This window comes from Garra rufa, chromosome 20, assembly GCF_049309525.1.
Source record: "Garra rufa chromosome 20, GarRuf1.0, whole genome shotgun sequence".
Classification (NCBI taxonomy): Eukaryota; Metazoa; Chordata; class Actinopteri; order Cypriniformes; family Cyprinidae; genus Garra; species Garra rufa.
In genome coordinates this window covers 19,804,463-19,825,148 of record NC_133380.1, presented here as the reverse complement: position 1 = coordinate 19,825,148, position 20,686 = coordinate 19,804,463, and the positions used below count along the sequence as shown (strand labels likewise).

Below are 20,686 nucleotides of genomic sequence, written 5' to 3'. Positions count from 1 at the left end.
TTCTGTGAGGAATTATCCCTATAGGACGAGGTGACAGCTGTCAGAACGTAACCTCCCCGGCCAAAGCCTGAACTGTTACTCACTTACCTGAATGGGTCAAAGGACCCAGAGCACAGCTCAGGTTGGAATCGGAGATTCCTTCGGAGGAACGGCTAAGTTAATACTTAGACTTAACTAGAACAGGAACTGCCAGTACTACTGAGTCTAGTTCCCTCAGTGAACTGACTCAAAAATAGCGACTAACAGGCCTGTCCCAAGACAGAGACCGTTCTAGCAGGGGTTATCCTCAGATAACGCACCCTGGATAACAGATGGTCAGGAGATATCTGAGGTGATATCGAGTGAAGTTGGGCCCAGGGAGACCGGGGTTTTAAACCAACTCAAAAAATGGGAACGAGTACCGCGTAACCCATACCGTATAGGATTTTAGAAAAGAACCCAAAAACTTGGTGGGAACTTACCACTTATGTGGATTTTTAGGAAGTGCACAAAGATTCCGTGCGCACTTACCACTATTGTGGATTTCAGAAAGTGCCCAGGGTTTAGCGTGGGACACTTACCCTAGTAAAATGGGATTTGGAGACTGTGTTTTCCCCCATTTTGGGGGTTTCATATTAAAGCTCCAGATTTGTCATAGGATGACGAGAATTAAAATAGGGGAGGAACCCTCCCTGATTAGAGAGGGGAGCAATGCTACACCCCAATCAGGACAGACAGTCCGCAAACTGTTAGTCGACTGATGAAATCATGGAGCTACTGACCATCATATAGTGGACGCAGACAGCGGACAGACCCCTAACCCCGACTTGCAGGGAGGAACATCCGTCCTTAAAAAGGGCAATGCTCTGAAGGGACCCTTTAGTGTAAAGGGGAGCGTACTAGACCCAGTCCACATAGATGCCTACTAGGAGAAGGTGATGCTCAGAAATTACCCTTCCTTGTAAGGGGAGCATACTCATCCCACTAGGAGCCGTGCTCTAAACGGGACCCTTGAGAAGGGGAGCGAACGTGCTCAAATCAGGACCTTGAGAAAGATAGGTTATTTCTTCCTTAGCCAAGGGAGAAAAATTCACCATGCGGCAGTGGCGCTGCTTTGAGGGAACCCTAAAAGGTGAGCTGCCAACAGCCTGAGGAGGCTTCAATCGTAGGAGCCTTCGCTTCTAGCATGTTAAGGGTAGGTTTCAAAACCCTGAGAAGCAGGGAGAAATGCCAACACCCGCCAGAAGGTGGTGCTCTAGTAGGACCCTTTCCGCAGAAAGGGGAGCAGCCGTTAGGTCATTTCAAGGTCCTGAAAAAAGGGGGTAACTCCTAGTTAGTCATAAAGCCTGAAGGGGAGGTGACACTCGACCCGGAAGTCAGGCGCAAGCAGGCTCCTAACCCTGATTAACAGAGAGGAAAACCCGCCTGCCAGGAGGCAGCGCTCCGATTTCACCCTTCATCAGAAGGGGAGCTTACTCCTCCTGCCAGGAGCAGCGCTCGAGAGGAACCCTTTTCTCAAAAGGGGAGCAATCATACCTGACTCAGGAAGCCTGATGACAGATTCTACCCAAATAAAGGGGAATTTGTCCACACGACAGTGGTGCTACTGACGAACCTTGAATTAAGGTGAGCTGCTGTCATTGAAGAGCTCTGAGAGGACCCTTTCCGCGGAAAGGGGAGCTACTAAAGTTACTTCAGGTTCCTGAGAAGGGAGCTCCTGGATAGTCATGGTGACAGACTCCTAACCCTGAAGGCCAGGGAGGAACGCCCGTCCCAACGAGGGGCGCTCATTGGGGACCCTTTCCTCGGAAAGGGGAGAGCCCAGCTCGTGCGTGAGGCCTGAAGAGTGAGAATCAGCCTGGACAAGAAGGACAGGCCCCTAACCCAGATGAACCGGGAGGAGAACCTGGCTCTGTCAACGAGAAACAGTACTCTAAATAAACCCCTTCTGCAGAAAGGGGAGTACTACCTCGGTTGAATCGACCCTGCCCTCGGGCTAACAGGGGGATCGACAGACCCCAGTCTAGGTGGACTTATGTTCCTGTCTCAACGGGACATAAATCCCCCGGAGCAGGAACTTATGAGGATAGACTCCTAACCCTGAAGGCCAGGGAGGAACGCCCATCCCATCGAGGGGGCGCTCGTTAGGGACCCTTCCCTTGGGAAGGGGAGAGCCCAGCTCGAGTGTGAGCCTGAAGAGTGAGAATCAGCCTGGACAAGAGGGACAGGCTCCTAACCCAGATGAACCGGGGAGAAAGCCTGGCTTGTCAGCGAGAAGCGGTACTCTGAATAAACCCTTTCCGCGGAAAGGGGAGTGCTACTTTAGTTACTGGAGAACTGAGAAATTGCTCCTTGGAGACAAAACTCAGGAGGTGCTGGAAAGAACCTTCGGCTGATAAGATCACTTCACAGGATCTAAAGTCCACAGAGAGAGTCTGGAAGAGGGATTCTCAGAAAAAGGCCTGCAAAGGACAAATGTTAAACATGCCAAGGGCAATCCTAAGAAAGAAACTTAGGGAGCTTACCTTGAAGAGGACATAAGTCCTATGTCTAACAAATGCTGGGAGGGTGGTTTACCGCACGACCTGTGGCGTGGATAGGACGAACACTGCCGTAACCATAACCCGTAGGATCAGAGGGGGAGCATCCGACGTAAACTCGTCGTGTTTTTCTCTGAAAAGCAAAAACACAACACACAGGCCTGAGACAGTATTAAGTTCTTTTTCTTTATTAAAAGAAAAATATGGATCGTACTCACCCATGAGTGACCTGCATTTAACTCAAACTCAAACAAAACCTGTTTAAGGAGTTAAAATCCAGAACATCGGTAATGGAGGTTCTTATGGGACATAAGAACCGCTGCGTGCAGGGAGCTCATGTTGTAGGGCTCGAACCTGGGCCTTCATGGAGTGAAGGACTCAAAGGCAGTGATCTACCTAGCCCAAATCACATAAATCCAGAAAGGCCAAAGAGCCTGGGAAAAACTAACAGATCAGTGAAAGACCTCCGGTTAGTCCTCCTGAAAACAGCCCAACCCAGCAGAGTGGGCTGTCTATTTAAACCCTAGCAGGGGAGACAGCACCATCTAGGCAAGAGCTTAAAGAACTACTTTTATGTTTCCAAACAAAAAGTAATCAGTAAGCCCACACACAGATATCCGCAGATATCTGTATGTGTAGGAAGGACTACCAGAGGTAAAACTGACTGAAAGCCTCCAGCCCTAAAGTAGGAAGAGTTAACGTACAGCTAGCCTCAGACAGCTGTAGTTACTAAGACTGTTCTGCCATGATCTGCATAATCATGGTCGAACTAGTCTAGGAAAATCTCTCCCCTTTATATGTACACATATAAGCATACATAACATACATATGTATATACATATACATGCACACACATATTTTATGGCAGTAAATTAACTCCACAATCGCGACGCGCAGCATATATTCGGCTCCCGCGGGAGCTAAACACACTCCGCCCAGACGCCAAATTCCCTCGGGAATAAACAAGCAAGGAGCCGCTGGCGACGCCGCGAATGCGTCTGTTAATGCCGCGAGAGGCAAACACACTCATGCAAAATGAGGAGCAGAGAAACTCACCTCCCTCTTTTGCGTACTGCGTTTTCGCGATAAGCCCATTAGTCCCTCGGGAGCTGGACGAGCTGTAATTTATCTCACCCACGTAGCAGAGAGTCGTAGCAAGTGGGTATGAGAGCGTGCCTCTCGTTACAAACAAGCAATGAATGCACCGATCGCATTCTACTCTCTCAAGAGGTAATCTTGCTTGCGTTCTCCCCTCACAGCTCGGGCAGTGTGAAAGTGCGGGTATCAGATTACCACACACGTCACCAGCAGGCCTCCGGTGAGAGAATATGCACTCCTAGACAAAGAGAAAGCTGAAGACAGCGAAGAGGCTGTATGTTTACTTCGGCGACTCTTTATACTGTGTCGCCCGGTAGTGACGTACCAGCAGCGACGTGCGCGCCGCAGTGACGTCATACGCTGTCGCCGGCCATTTCATGGAGTTTTTCTATGCATTCTTCAGACACGAGTCACGCTGCAGCGTTCCCCAATAGCGACCCCTAGGGGACGCGGTGAGAGTTCCCTCGGAAGGGAACTACCATTTAAACGTTTGGGGTCAGTCAATTTTTATTCTTTCTTTTTTTGTGAAAGAAATTGATACTTTTATTCACAAATTGTGTTAAATTGATAAAAAAGTGATAGCAAAGACTTATATTGTTAGAAATAATTTAGATTTTGAACAAATTATGTTCTTTTTAACCTTTTATTCATCAAGAATCCTGAAAAAAGAATCACAGGTTCCAAAAAATATATATATTAAGCAGAACAACTGTTTTTTGAAGAATCATGTCACACTGAAAACTGAAGTAATGGCTAATTTAAAAATTCAGCTTTGCGTCACAGGAACAAATTATATTTTAAAATATATTAATATAGAACACCATTATTTTAAACTGTAATAATATTTCACATGCAGCCTTGATGAGCATATAAAAATTATTTTAAAAACATAAAAAATCTTACTGATCCCAAACTTTTGAGCAGCAGTGTATATATGACTAAGTATTGTAAAATGATCATACAACTTGTGTAATACATTCCAGGTCTTATAATATTTTAAACCCCTGTCTTTCCAAATTTCTTGTCTATTACTTTCTTTTTCATTGCAGCTCAAACACCAAAAGTAATTTATAATGGCAAAAAATGAAAGGAAAAGTAAACATAATAAAAGTTCCTGATAGTGATTTATAATGGCATAAGTTATATTAAAAAAAAAGAAAAACACTGTAAAAAGTCATAAAAGCATTGACTTTTCATATACACTTTATGTAATTCCAAGTCTTCTAAATCTATTTGATAAATTACCACTGCTTTTATGTTACTTGTATGCTGTTTTCCTTTATTTTCTTTTATGAAGTTCACTGGTGTTTTTTCATTGTATGAAAAAGAGTTGCTTGGACAATTCTGCTTGTCATCTAATTTTGTCTTTCACAAGAGTACAAAAATAAATAAATGAAAATTTTCAATTAACTGTTCTTTTAATATAAGGAAAAGGTCCATTAAAGAAAGCATGAGATGAATCTAAGGTGGTTTTAGCCTAATAGTTAAGGTTGGAAGGGAACACAAATTTAGGGGTGGTCCTATTTAGGGGTGACCCCGTCACTGCCAAATTACTGATATCACAATCTATCACTATTGCACCCCTGAGCAAGCCACTTAACCTCTGGTAGTTCCAGAAGGGGCTGTGCATTAAATTAGCACACTGTAAATTGCTTTGGATTAAATGTGTGCACTAAACAGCTACCATTTAATCCAAATAATTGTGGCGTTTATGAAAATCAAAGAAGAGTTTAATAAAGTGGTAATCAGCGCGGCAGTTTTGTCCAATTGTTGATCATTGTTGCCAGACAACCATCTGGTCCAAGTTGTCTCTGGTTGTGTGTGTGTGTGTGTGTGTGTGTGTGTACGTCTGTAAGAAGTAATTCACACCACATGCCATCAGTAGAGTGTGTATTCTCAAAGCTAGTCATAGCTGGGAGGTGCTGCCGGTCACTTTAGCTTATCCAGCCCTCCGCTGAGGTCATGTGCGCAGATGGAGGGGGGTTGGGGGTTCCTGCACAGCATGTGCGTGCGTTTGCGAACGTGCGTGTGTATGTGTGTGTGCACGCCGCTCAATTGCGACCTCAGCAAAAGTAGCAAGTGCTCTTGATGCAGATGGTTTTCATCACACCGACCACTGCATGCTCTCTCTCTCTCATGTGCCGATTGTATAGGGGGCCTCTCGCCTTTTTTGGCCCCCTCTCTCTCTGAAACCCCCACCACCCCCTCTACAATAAAAAAGACAGAGGTGTATCTCTCTTAAATGGATTGGCACCATTTATTTAGAGGGTCCTGGACTGGGCTTTGAAATACACCCTCCCACACATTTAGCCAGTAAGTACTTCTGCAATTGATATAATGGCTATTAGTGCTAACAGTCTATTACTGATATCAGATCAGTGCTAAATGACTGTTTTAAAGGGATAGCTTACCCAAAAATGAATATTCTGTCTCATATGACTTCTGTGTAACTTCTGAATATTCACGCTGCTTTTCCCCCTACGACGATATTAGTAGAAAGTGACTAGGCATTGTCAAACTGCAAAAACGTAGTCTGTATGACACCGCATTACATTTCTGAAGCACTAAAATCTCATTTGTGCATGGGTTTGACACCAAATACCGCTAATTCTTGCAATAGTCAATATTCATTCAAGTTTAGGGTTGATGAGATGTTTTATTTTTTCCATTCTGTTATGCCTATCTGTTATAGAAACCTGTTTCCACCACTGAATCAGATATTTTAATTGCAAAGGTAATTGCAAATTTTTATCACACAGTTTTTACTTTTTATTTAGTATTGCATAATATAAACTTGCAATTGCAAGAAATATAGTCATAATTGCGAGATATAAACTCATAATTGTGAGAAATTAAATCACAATTGAAAGATGAATACAGTTCTGACTTTTTCGCACAAATGCGAGTGTGTATCTAGCAATTCTAACAATTTTTTTTTTCTGAACTGTAAAATATAAACGTTCAATTGCTTGTTCTAAAGTTAAAATTGTGAAATATAAACTTGCAATTCTGAGAAAAAATGTCACAATTGCGAGACGTAAAATCACAATTCTGAGAAAAGTCACAATTTCGATGTAAACTTGCAATTCCGAGGAAAAAAGTCACCATTGCGAGATGTAAATTTGCAATTCTGAGAAAAAGTCACAATTATAAAATGAAAACTTGCAGTTCTGAGGAAATGTCACAACTGCAAGATGTAAACTTGCACTTTTAAGAAAAAAGTCTAAATTGCGAGATGTAGACTCACAATTCTAAGATGAAAAATCACAACTGCGAGATGTAAACTCGCAATTCTGAGAAAAAAGTCACAATATCGAGATTTAATCTTGCAATTCTGGGGAAAAAAAGTCAGAAGTTGTGAGTTTGCAATTCTGAGGGGAAGAAAAGTGAGGATTGTGAAACTTTTTTTTTGTAATATTTTAAGAATTGTGATATTTTTTTTTGAAAACTAAGTACTTAGTACTTACTTTTAGTACTTAGTACTTTATTCTTCTAATGGCAATTGTTGTTTGTTTGTTCATCACACAAAGACTTGAGTAGACTTAATATACTATGTATATTGTATGGACCACTTTCATGCTACATTTATGATGCTATATCCCAACATGAGGATGAATAAATGGCTTCAAAGTGGGTGAACTATTAAAGCTGGCTTAAAATGTCTAAAACTTGCATAGTTTACAGTCTAGGGTCTTTTCAGTGAGCATATGCATCAGAGTACGACTCTAAGGATTTATGTTTGGTGTCAGGAGTTTTTTCTTTTTATTTTTTTAAGAGGGCTTTTCACCCCCCCCCCCCCCCCCCCCCCTCTATCTTTTCATAAATCAATATTTACTATGTAACCTTCCTCTCTCTCTTCAGGGCCAGGAAGCAAATGTGCATCCTGATGGCGCTCTTCAAAAAGCTGTTTGCCCACTGATTTACTGTTGCCTGGTGCTTTTGTTTTGAGAGGCACATTTTGCCATTGGCCCAAAGATCCTGTTCGGGTACAGTCTAAAAAATATGGCCATCGTCAGTTTATAGAGTAGCGAACCATCGCCACATGGTGTGGGATGGACCTCGTAGAAGGCAGTGCGGTGGACAGATGATCTGAGGGAGTGTGAGAGAAAGGAAAAAAAGGGTGCGGTAGAGTTACAGAATTGCATTTTCCCTCTCTCGGTCTGAAGAGAAAGCAAGGCCCCTTTCTGACTTTGTACGGGAGGGGCCCCACACACTCAGGTTGGCAAACAGGTGGGGCCCACCGTGCAATGCTAAGTGTATCCCTCCTGTGATTTTGAGGAAATGTAAGCAGAGTGCAAAGGTGTGTGTATGTGTGGTGCTCACCGCTGTGTTGTCTGGGTTTCTCGTGTCCACAGGCCCTCCAGGCAGCACGCCAGTTCATCCTCCAGCAGGCCACAGGACTCAACTCCCCCAGCAGCAACGAGGTCAAACAGAGCCCTGTGCAGGTATGAGTACCATACACTCACATAACCACATGTAAGGATTTACAAGCATAAATACAGGCTCATATCACAAGTGTCTGCATAAATATATACAGTTTTGTTCTATTTCTTTCTATAAATGATATTATTTTATTTTACACAACAGTTCTTTCTGGTCCTTGAATCTGATTGGATGAGAGAAAGGTGATTCTAGTGATATCGGATATTGCAGTGTATCTCACAGCTAGTGTCATGGCGGACGCCCAAATCCACTACCATTTTTTAAATAATACTGTTTTTGTGTTGTGGGATGTAGTTTAAAGAGTTTTTAGGCGAGAATGTACTTGTTTAGACTTCAAATATACAGTTTGTTAAAAAATATAATGTCTATTTGAAAATTTGCTTCAATGTTTGTGAGCTCCAGGGTGTCAGGGACCGTTCAGCACTCAATAACCCGGCAAGAGCAGCCTTACCTCGGTCAAATCTTCTGGAATTTGCCGCTGACTCTGATGTCTCTAGAGGTTAAAATTGACACACAAATTGTTTTGGGTAAATCTAATGGGCGGTATGTGGTCTCATTAATCTATTATTTGTTCCAGAGCAATTAGTTGTAGCTGAGGGAAAAATCTCATCACATTTATATTTAATGTAAATTTAATGCTGTAGCTGCCTTTGTACCTTTGCCTGAAATGCCTTTTATCATGGCTGTTGTTGTTTATTAAATATTATTATTCAATAAATACTATTTTATGTAAATAATTGTAGTATTAAATAATAGTATTTAGTATTGAGAATTGGTTTGTGTTCGCAATTTTAATTACATTATTCCGCCATGAGATGGCAACGAGAATGTTGTGAGTCAGCAGTAAGGACTTTTATATTGAAAGAGACTGAAACGCAGTTGTAAACAAGGAAGTTATTTTCAGTTTATTTTTAACTAATACACTGAACAGAGCTATCATCAGAAATCACTCTTAACAGATGAAATGATAGTAGGACAAAGATATCGCTTTCCTCAGCAGACATTAAACTAATGTTTTATTGTGAATATGAAGTTGAGCTGAAGAATAAATGCTGTATTAGTTGCAGGTAATCACACTCGCTCAGTTTATATCTTTCTCATAATACTGTAAATAATAATACAGTGAGCTTTTAATACAGTAATACAATAAGCGTTCAATTTCCATTGTTGTTTCGTATGCATTTACACATATGTGCCGTTGAACTGTTGTATAAATGTAATATCACACTCGTAGCTGAGCAGTATTGCTGTATATACAGCGGGTATAGAGCCATTCTTTAGTAATATACTGTGCATTTTGCATGTGTGTTGGAAATGTTTTATGTAGTTGTTTCTTCTCTTTGTAAGATATGCAGTCTCTAATGCCTGCCATGTTGAATTGTGGCAGTGGTGGTAACTGCCTGCTTTAGCACACCCGTCAAATGTGACAAGACGCACTTGCATGTTTATACCAGAGTAAAGCTTTGCTATCACAGTCATAAAGCATGCTTCTACCCGTATAAACACAGTTGTGAGACTAACACAGACTGGCGTATAGATTCAGATTAGGGTGCGCTTTTGATTTAGCCTGATAGAGATGGAGGAGAGAGGAAGACGAACAAGGCAACCCCCTAATAACGAGCAGGAAGAGGGGCGGATGCAGTCAACACAAGCACGGAGGTGAAAAGTAGAGAGTGCAAGTGAATGAACGAGCGAAGGGGTGTGTGAGAGCCGCCCAGAGTTTTTCAAATCATCAATAATCCAGGAGGAATGCTAGCTGACAGTTTAAATGACCGTGTTGAGAGGTTTTCCCTTCAGGGTAATTAACATTATCAAGGAACAGCAGGTTACCTCGTTAGTGGCGCACTCATTTAATTAACAAACCACACTAATTAGATTGAACCCTGGGCTGAAGTTTGCTTCAGTGTGCTCGTCGAGCTAAAGAAAAGTCAAGAAGAGGGAAATCAAAGGAACATTTTTATCAGAGGCCCTTTTTTTCACAAGTTGCTTTATTGTCGATGGACCTTTTGATGATTGAACAGGTTTAACTCCTTTCCTGTTTAAATTGTGTTTTTTTTTCCTAATGAAAACATCACTTTTAATGTTGTTTATACTTAAGGGATAGTTCACTTAAAAGGATAGTTTCCACAAAACTTACTTTCTTCCTTTGTTCCTGTTTTTTGTTTTGTTTTGTTCAAAATATACAAAAAAGTTTACTAGTCTTTCTTTATAATATCTTCTTTTGTGTTCAACAGATGAAAGCAAGACATACAAGTTTAAAATAACAATATTTTCATCTTTCCCTTTAATGCTGCGTTCACACCGCCCCAACCGTCATGCGTCAGTTGCGGCAAGATTACATGTAAAGTCAATGGTTGAGTCCGTCAGAGGTCCGTCAGAGGCTCTGCGTTGCGTTGTGTCCGTTGGATCCGTCAACTTTTCAAGCGTTACCTGCGTTTCAAGCGTCAACGCAGCAAACGCAAGCGACGCAGAAGTTCAGCTAGCTGAACTTTTGACGGACTTGACGCACTTGACGCAGTGCGTCAACCAATCAGAGCGTCTCACTGTAGCGACGTCACCACACGTATTTTGAATGAAGCGGGAGCAGAAAAAACAACAACATACAATTCTCTGCGATTGCAGACGGCTACAAGCTTATTCTAGCCGTCTGCAATCGCGGAGAATTGTATGATCCGTCCTCGTTGTTGTATAAAGACAGGAATGTAAAAGAACTTGCTTGGATGAAGATCGCTGAAGAGATCGGGATGTCAAATCTTTTCTCAACGTAATTATTTCCCATTTCGTTAGCTAGCGAAACATGGTCATGAGAGGATTCCAAAATGTCCAGTCCCAATAGTTTGCCATGGTTTATTCAGGGGAAGTGTGCAAAAAACTAGATGCGTTGGGAGCGTTGCCTGACGTGTGCGGTATGAACGCACCAAAAAGCAAGCGTTGCGAGCTTCAACGTACATCCGTCAAACTAGATGCGTTGGGAGCGTTGCCTGACGCAGACAAAGTGTGCGGTGTGAACGCACCATAAGTATTAAACTTAAATACCTATTTCGACCCGTGTTGTTTGGTCTACAGACGCAAATGATGTCTCAAAACACGCAGTTTGTTTAGGAGACTTGTGATATTAGTTTCATTTCACTTTTTTGAAGAAAGGGGAAACAATACAAGACTCAACACTTGTTTCTACGACCCCTTGATATGTTTAGTTACAAAGTTACAGAGCATATATAGTACTTTATTCTCAGGTTAGATGTTATACCATGATTTGATGTGTTCTATAGTCTGACCCACTGACCTCTTTTGACCCATGACCCTCAGTAGAGCTGCAGGTGAGGCTTTTTGTTTGGGCTTCTAGGGAGAAGTCTAATCCCACCTTAGCACTAGGCCACCTTGAATACTGATAAAGGTGAACCTTGAGATTCTGCTTTGTAGTGTCACTTCCTCATCTACTGCTTCAGGGCATCAACCCTCAACCTGACCCTTCGCTGCCACGGTTTCTGTACATTCCTAGTTCTTCCCCCCCTTGTTTGTGTTGCTGCAGAGTGTTTCCATTACTCTGGACTCCGAAACAAGAAAAATGTCTGGTGTGCAGATCTACGAGTCATGTTGAAGGACTAGTTTTTTTTTTTTGTTTTTTTTTTGTAGTGACGCATCATACCACTTATGCTTTTACGAAAAGGCCTTCAGCTGTTCGACAGCTATTCGTTCAGGGATTCTTGCTGATATTTCATCTCTCTTTTAACTCTCAGGGTCTTATTTCAAAAGCCTTTTTTTAATTTCTAAAGGTCCTCAGGTTCAGCAGGGTGTTTGAAGCTGTTGTCCAATAGTAAGGAAAGCAGGGCATGGAAGTCATTTGAACTAGTCAATGGACTTAGCCTGACAGAAAATGGCCGCCAGTCGGGTTAACTCCTTGCAGGCTCTATTTGAAGATGTGAATGCAGTGTGATGAACAAAGAAATCTTTTTGTGCCTGATAATTAGATTTTTCCTCTTCATCACTGACAGAAAAGGCGGAAGTTACATTACAGAGGTTTTTGTCTGAATCTTCCAGAACCTTGGCCACCGTGACCAACAGGTTATTTCCTAAAACGCTGTATTTGGCAGTCTCTCAGTATCGTGTCTTTTTGGGATAGTGAGGGCTGAAGAATCACAGATTGACACTCTGTGTGTGTGCGTGTAAGTCAAAAGTTAACATACACCTTGCAGAATCTGCAAAATGTTAATTATTTTACCAAAATAAGAAGAATCATGCAAAATGCATGTTATTTTTTGTTAAAAAAAATAAGATATTCACATAAAAGATGTTTACATATAGTCAACAAGAGAAAATAATAGTTGAATTGATAAAAAATACCCATTCAGAAGTTTGCATACACTTGATTCTTAATACTGTGTTGTTACCTGAATGATCCACAGCTGTGTTTGTTTGTTTTTTTAAGTTATAGTTATTCATAAGTCCCTTGTTTGTCCTGAACAGTTAAACTGCCCGCTGTTCTTCAGAAAAGTCCTTCAGGTCCCACAAATTATTTGGTTTTTCAACATTTCCAGCAATGGCTGTATGATTTTGAGATCCATCTTTTTACACTAAAGACAACTGAGGGACTCGTATGCAACTATTACAGAAGGTTTAAACGTTTACTGATTCTTCAGAAGGAAACATGATGCATTAAGAGATGGGGGTGAAAACTTTTGAACAGATGTGTACATTTTTTTTATTTTGCCTAAATGTCTTTTTTTTTTTTTTTTTTTTAGTACTGCCCCTCAGAAGCTACAGAAGATACTTACATGTTTCCCAGAAGACAAAATAAGTTCAATTTACCGTTATCTTCAAATTCAAAAGTTTTCAAACCCTGTCTCTTAATGCATCGTGTTTCTGTGACTGCATTTATTTAGTAAAAAATACAGAAACTTATTCTTTTGAAAAATTAAAAAAAGAGAGTTTATTTGAAACCTTTCGTAACATTGTCTTTACTGCCACTTTTAATGAATTTAATGCGTCTTTGATGAATTAAAAGATTGATTTCTTTTAGTTTATTTATTACCATTATTTTAATTAGCAGCATACATTTTTTAAAAGGTTCATTACACTATAGAAGTATTTTTATCTGTGTGTATAAGGTGATGAAAAGGGCATAGAATTTATCATCATGGTTATATAGACCCATTTTACATACACTCACACACACACACACACACACACACACACACACACACACACGTGGCTCCAGTCCCATCTCTGTTGGTAATTGAAAAGAAAAAGTGTCCTCTTTTCATGTATTATTGAGGACCTCGTTTAATTAAAAAAAAAAAAATGAAAAGACTCATTAGAGACATGCTAATTAGTTTCCTTCTCTTGAGCGTTGATAGAGAGGCTGCGTTGCCGCGGTAGCGCTGGGTGAAGGGAGCACCACATCCGAGATGATCCGATGAAGAGACGAGTGATGCCAGCTGGAACCTCCACCTCTGAGTGGTCAAGCACTTTGGGCTCATTTTTACAGCATGAACTTTGAAAGTCCTCTGACCCTAATGAAAATTTACCTCTCGTGTTTGTTCTTCATCACAGTAAAACACAATGCAGCGCTTATCATGCAAATAGCCACTTAAGAGTGGGTTTGGATAAGAATTCTTTAGCGTTTTTTGGAAACCGACACGTATATAGACACCTCGAATCAATAGGAAAAAAGATCATCCGTACTGGATGGAGCCCTTTTTCTTGAACTTTTATTTTTGAAAACTCTCTGTTTTGTCCATTAAGTGGAAATGCTTAGTTGGCACTTTTTTTTTTTCCTTTTCAAAGAGGCTGTTTTGAAGAGAGAGAGGGTTAGAGAGGGTGACCCAGAATGCGAGAGGCCTGACAGATTGAAGACGGCGAGAGAGAGAGAGAGCGAGAGGAGAAACACCCAGGGCCGCGCTGGCCGTTTCAGAGTTTGGGTTTGAGCAGTGGAGTGTAAAAGTCCATTTTTTGATCTGAAACATGAGTGAAAAGTGTAATGAACGCGGTCGATAATGGGCTTTTATATTTCCGCACCCCAGTCATCTCTTCTGTTGTGTTCCACTGGAAATTTGTTGTCATTTTTATTCTGGGGCAGTGAGGCGTTAGATAGAGCCACAGATGTGTGTGTGCGAGGGACGTCCACAGAAAGCGAGGGACTAATGGAAGAGGGATATGGAAGACGGAGCGGTGGGGGGGATTTTCCACTTGAACTTGCCCGACTCGGGGCACTTGCGCAACGGCGGATTTTCATTTGTCCGAATGCTGTCCGAACGCTGTCAGAGAAAGCGCTCCCCAGACGCGAGCTCTGAACTGGGTGAAAATAAGCAAGTGACAGCCCAGAATTCTCTGCTTCTCTGGAGTTGCTCAGCCCTGCAGCCCCTGGTGGCTAGCTTTTATTACACACCGCACACACAACGACGAGCCATCGCAAACAAAACCACCCGTGTACTGTATAAGAAGCGCGATATGATAAATACCTGTGGGAGGTAATAGGCTAACTTGGGGGGGAGGGGTTTTTAGATCATTCTGGGACAAATTAGCTTGTGAAAAGGTGGCTGTGTGCTCCAGGACCTCTCTGGAAGACATCATCACAGAGCCACCTGGTAACAGCGCCTGCAGCCTTTCAGCAGGCCTGTTATTAAAATGACAGGCCTCTTTAGTGTCGCGTCCCGCTCAATAGTGACCCTTCACTCTCCACATGCAGGCTAATATCTTCCAGGCTTTTTGAAGGTGGCCGTGTGGCTGTTTAAAAGCAACCCCCCCCTCCCCCCTTCTGACCCCACCTTATCGCTTCCACCTGAGAAATGTGACCTCTTGCCCCCTCCTGTCAGGATTAAGAGAAGGGAATTATTCTGCTGGAACACTGGAGGTATTTTGTTCCCCTGTTCATGTGTTGATAAACACATTGATGGGGGAAGGGTAAATATAGTTGTGAGCATTAGCATGTTGCAGTTTAGCACTGTTGCAAAGTGCAAGTGATAGTCATGGTAATATAGTGAAGATGAAAGGTGAGCATAAGGGTTACACAGGCAACAGTTTAGATGTGTAACTGCTAATGGGGTTTGTTATCAAGCAGTGCTACAAGTTTGGACCATTACAGGTTGCGAGGGAGAATGTATATGTTATCGTGAAACAAACCCTGACAGGGTTGGAAACTGCTGAGGGTGTGAAGGTGTTATTTTGCGGTAATGGTGTTGTGTGTAATATCATAATTATGTAATTTTTTGTATTATTTGTGTACAGTCGTGGCCAAAAGTTTTGAGAATGACACAAATATTCACAAAGTTTGCTGCTCAACTGCTTTTAGATCTTTGTTTCAGTTGTTTCTGTGATGTACTGAAATATAATTACAAGCACTTCATACGTTTCAAAGGCTTTTATCGACAATTACATGACATTTATGCAAAGAGTCAGTATTTGCAGTGTTGGCCCTTCTTTTTCAGGACCTCTGCAATTGGACTGGGCATGCTCTCAATCAACTTCTGGGCCAAATCCTGACTGATAGTAACCCATTCTTTCATAATCACTTCTTGGAGTTTGTCAGAATTAGTGGCTTTTTGTTTGTCCACCCGCCTCTTGAGGATTGACCACAAGTTCTCAATGGGATTAAGATCTGGGGAGTTTCCAGGCCATGGACCCAAAATTTCAACGTTTTGGTCCCAAACCACTTAGTTATCACTTTTGCCTTATGGCATGGTGCTCCATTATTCTTCACCAAACTGTTGTTGGATTGTCGGAAGTTGTTGCTGTTGGAGGGTGTTTTGGTACCATTCTTAATTCATGGCTGTGTTTTTGGGCAAAATTGTGAGTGAGCCCACTCCCTTAGATGAGAAGCAACCCCACACATGAATGGTCCCAGGATGCTTTACTGTTGGCATGACACAGGACTGATGGTAGTGCTCACCTTTTCTTCTCCGGACAAGCCTTTTTCCAGATGCCCCAAACAATCGGAAAGAGGCTTCATCGGAGAATATGACTTTGCCCCAGGCCTCAGCAGTCCATTCGCCATACTTTTTGCAGAAGATCAATCTGTCCCTGATGTTTTTTTTGAGAGAAGTGGCTTCTTTGCTGCCCTTCTTGACACCAGGCCTTCTTCCAAAAGTCTTGGCCTCACTGTGCGTTCAGATGCGCTCACACCTGCCTGCTGCCATTCCTGAGCAAGCTCTGCACTGGTGGCACTCCGATCCCGCAGCTGAATCCTCTTTAGGAGACGATCCTGACGCTTGCTGGACTTTCTTGGACGCCCTGAAGCCTTCTTAACAATGCAGTGGAAAGTTTTTTTCGGGATTAAGTTAATTTTCATGGCAAAGAAGGACTATGCAATTCATCTGATCACTCTTCATAACATTCTGGAGTATATGCAAATTGCTATTATAAAAACTTAAGCAGAAACTTTTCCAATTTCCAATATTTATGTAATTCTCAAAACTTTTGGCCACGACTGTACATCAGCAAATTCCCAAAGATCTGGCTGAGGTAAGGCTGCTCTCAGTGGGTTCATGAGCACTGAATGCCCGCTGATGGCCTGGAGCTCCAAAAACATCGAAAAACATTGAAGCAAATTTGCATTCAAATGTCAGATAGACATTATCTTTATTAACAAACTGCATATTTGAAGTCTGAACAAGTACATTTTTGTCTAAAAATTCTTAAAACTACATTCCGTGATAAGAAAACAGTATTATTTATAAAATTATAGTGGATCTGGGCATCTACCATGACACCGCTGTCAGAAACACTGGTGAAATGGTTGGAGTGCCGATATCAAAAATACGCCATAGGTCTGTTGATTTTATATGCTACTTATAAATTTAAGTAACATTCAGTTATCTTACATATAAACTAAATGTATTTATTAATAGGTATTTTTTCAGAATTATACACTATACATACAATTTATTTATTTATTTATTTATTTATTCATTTTTCTTTATTTGTACATTCTAAACTGCAGTCAAACCAAAAATTATTCAGACACCAGATATAATTTTTTACTAGTGGGTGCATTTATGTAAGCAAGGATAGCAAAATAAAGTAAACTGTGACATATTATACCCAAAAAAATCTTCATACAGTGGACTACCGGTAAAATTGATCAAAATTTGGGACCAAAAATTTGCTTTGACACTTTGGTCTGACTTTTTATCCAAGTTATCTGACATTATCAAGAAGAATTTGTTCTGACATATTTTAACTCTTGAGTTCTCATTAACATTTTTGAAACTATAGCAAATAAACTGTGAGAAATGTTAAAATTTCGTCTAAATAAATTTTGGTTTAACTTTAATTCACTTGTGATTATCGAGATGAATTTGTTCTAATACAGTTTAACTCTGAGTTCTTGTCATATTTCTTTAAACTACAGCTAAAAAAACTGTGATGATGTGAAAAATGTTGAAGGTGTCTGAAAATGTTTTGCTTTGACTGTAAATAAAAAAAAAAAACTAAAACTATAAATTTATAGTTATAGTTATGTCCACTAATAAATTATAAGGACAACTGTCTTTCCTAAGGACACATTGGTTATAGTTCATGGTTTACTTTTTTCAGTGGTGTTCCTGCAGAAATCCTTGCATCTCAGATGCTCAGCAGTTCCTTGAGCCTTTTTCTTGTGGTACAGTCTTAGTAATTCCCTCCTCAAATCTGATATCCCCCATCCCTCCCGTTTTTGTTTGGGTACACCCTTCCTCCATTCCTTCTCTCCCTGTTTGCCCCCCTGTCTCGGACCCCTCCTAGCCTCCATAACCCCAGCCTTAACCTTCATCCTCCCTCCCTGGCTTCTCCCTCTCGCCTCATGCCCCAGCGCTTGGTATTGGTTTGCGAGGCGATTAATGGCGCTGTTGTGTAAATGAGATGTGACGGATTGTTTACCGGCTTGAGCCCGCGGGCAGTAGACTCACAAGCGCACCCGTGAATAAACTGATCATAATGGCCATCAGCACAGACTGCAGGTACCCCAGTGCAGGAGGAGAGAGAATTAGAGAGTGTGAGTTGTCTTTTAGGCAGTCTAGCAGTCCTCCATCGCTGAGGTGAGTAATTCTTTCTGACGGGGGTAAACAGCGCTAGAATGTTGTCCCGCGTGTGCACGGATGCCCGCGTGTGATGTCTCCTCTAGTCATCTCCTTGTCATTTTTTTCAATTATCCCTCCCACTCCAGAGTCCCCGTGGTGTGCCGGTGAGCTTGAAGGCGGATTGTTGAGATTGACTGACTGTGGTGTTTATAAATTCATTATAACTTTATAAGCCTCCATCTTTCTCCATTACACATGTGCGCACACAATAAATGCTCCTATTTGTCATGTTTCATAGCGCCACCTATTGTCAGATGCCCAGCCTTTTCAGAATCTTGCTTTTATGTACTGTATATGGCTTATGATTTGTGAGAATCATATACAGTTGAAGTCAAAAGTTCACATACACCTTGCAGAATCTGCAGAATTAATTGTTTTACCAAAATGAGAGGGATCATACAAAATACATGTTGTTTTTTTGAGTACTGACCTGAATAAGATATTTCACATAAAAGATGTTTACATATAGTCCACAAGAGAAAATAATAGTTGAATTGACCAAAATGACTCCATTCAAAAGTTTATATACGCTTGATTCTTTATACTGTGTTGTTGCCTGAATGATCCACAGTTGTGTTTTTTTGTTTAATGATAGTTGTTTCTGAGCCGGAGGGTGCTCTTCTAGAGCATCAGTGAGCATTTGAACCTTCTATAATAGCTGCATAGGAGTCCCTCAGTTGTCCTCTGTGTAAAGAGGGATCTCAAAATCATAGAGTCATTGTTGGAAAGGGTTCAAATACACAAAAATTCTGAAGGAAAAAAAAAAAAGAAACGGCTGTGGATCATTCAGGTAACAACACATTATTAAGAATCAAGTGTATGTAAACTTTTGAACAGTGTCTTTTTTTTTTTTTAAGTTCAACGGTTATTTTCTCTTGTGGACTATATGTAAATATCTTTTATGTGAAATATCTTATTCAGGTCAGTACTAAATAAAAAATAAAATGCATTTTGTGTGATCCCTCTTATTTTGGTAAAATAATGAACATCTTGCAGATTCTGCAAGGTGTCTGTAAACTTTTGACTTCAACTATATTAAAATGCATTAAATATTGGCTTACATTAGACATTTTCTTTAATATATTGGTGTTGTCTATATTGCATATTTATTTTTATTTAATTGAATGTATATTTATTTATTTTTGTTTTGTTTGTTAAAACCATAATGGTCTCTTTTGTGCAGTGTCTAACAGATCTAGGATGTCGAAAATGCTCTTGCATTTTTAACAACTGTCTCTTTAAAGATTGTGTGGTTCACTAAGACTTAACTTAATTTGTCCTCTCGTTTTCTGGCTCACCACAGAGGGACAATTGTGTGTCTTAGCTGTTATATGACACCCCGTCTCAGCTTTCTAGAAGAGCTAAACTCCTGCATGTTATCCAGGATTTTAGATTCGGATGACCAGAACTCTACATTCTTCACGTAGTCAAAGTGAATCTTTGGCCACCTTTCCACACGAGTGTCGCTTTGGCATAATTCATACTCCCAAGACTGAGCCGAGTTCCCTCGCAGTCTTTAAAGCGCTAGACCTTTGTGCTCTTCTCTAAATTCTTCAACTTTAAGGGCCGTTTATCAGATTTTCCCCCTTCTTTATATGGACGAGTATATTATTCCTCTCCAGCTATAAAAAGCCTTTCAAGAACTCAGCCAGTCCCAATTACGGCTTTATGGAGCTGATTTGCCACGTCTGTCCAAAGTTTAGTAACATGTTTTTATATGCTTTCACTTGAGGCTCTTTCGCCCACTTTTTCTCCTGCTCCTGTCTCTCTCTGTGTGTATGTGTGTGTGTGTGTGTGTGTGTGTGTATGCACCATGGCACTACATGTGATAATTACCCTGTAATATGGAATGGCAAAGAATCCTCCAGAGAATGGAGATGCATTCATCATCATCCATTTATTTAAATACCATAATTTAGTGTACGGCTCATTACTGGGAAGTTGACCTTTCCCCAAATGAAGATCTCCTCTATACCTTTGTACTCGCTGCCTGGTTTCTTTTTTTTAACTTCCTGAAAATGCTAATAGAAATAAATACAAAAGAGGTGATGAAGAAAAAGAGTGTAGCCTACTTCTAGTACTACTACTACTACTACTACTACTACTACTACTACTATCTGTCTGTCTGTCTGTCTGTCTGTCTGTCTGTCTGTCTGTCTGTCTGTCTGTCTGTCTGTCTGTCTGTCTGTCTGTCTGTCTGTCTGTCTGTCTGTCTGTCTGTCTGTCTGTCTGTCTGTCTGTCTGTCTGTCTGTCTGTCTGTCTGATGTTGTTTAACTATTACATTTTGAACCAGAGAAGCTATTAAAACATTTGGTAACACTTTAGAATACTGTTTCTTACTTACTGCAGAACTAATAAGGAATTATTGAATAACTAACAGGCAACTATTCATTAACACTTGACTCACTACTGTTAACTACTAAGAAAGATGTGTTAACTAATCAGTATGTAATACAATTTTGTGAATGTGTTAAGTAACAGGTAGCTAATCAATAGCTAATGTATTCTGTCATACCTCCTGAAGAACTACTATTAATTATCTAGAAGTTACGGTTCAAGAAAAATAACTA

At 40.8% G+C, this 20,686-nt stretch overlaps 1 protein-coding gene across 1 annotated transcript in view; it reads left to right on the top strand.

Moving 5' to 3' along the window:
- foxp4 (forkhead box P4) overlaps positions 1–20,686 on the top strand; it is a 133,904-nt gene that overhangs the window by 22,429 nt on the left and 90,789 nt on the right. Inside the window, exon 2 of the mRNA XM_073825502.1 lies at positions 7,973–8,062. Within this exon, the coding sequence (XP_073681603.1) occupies positions 7,973–8,062 (90 nt within the window). The remainder of the gene's footprint in view (positions 1–7,972; positions 8,063–20,686) is intronic.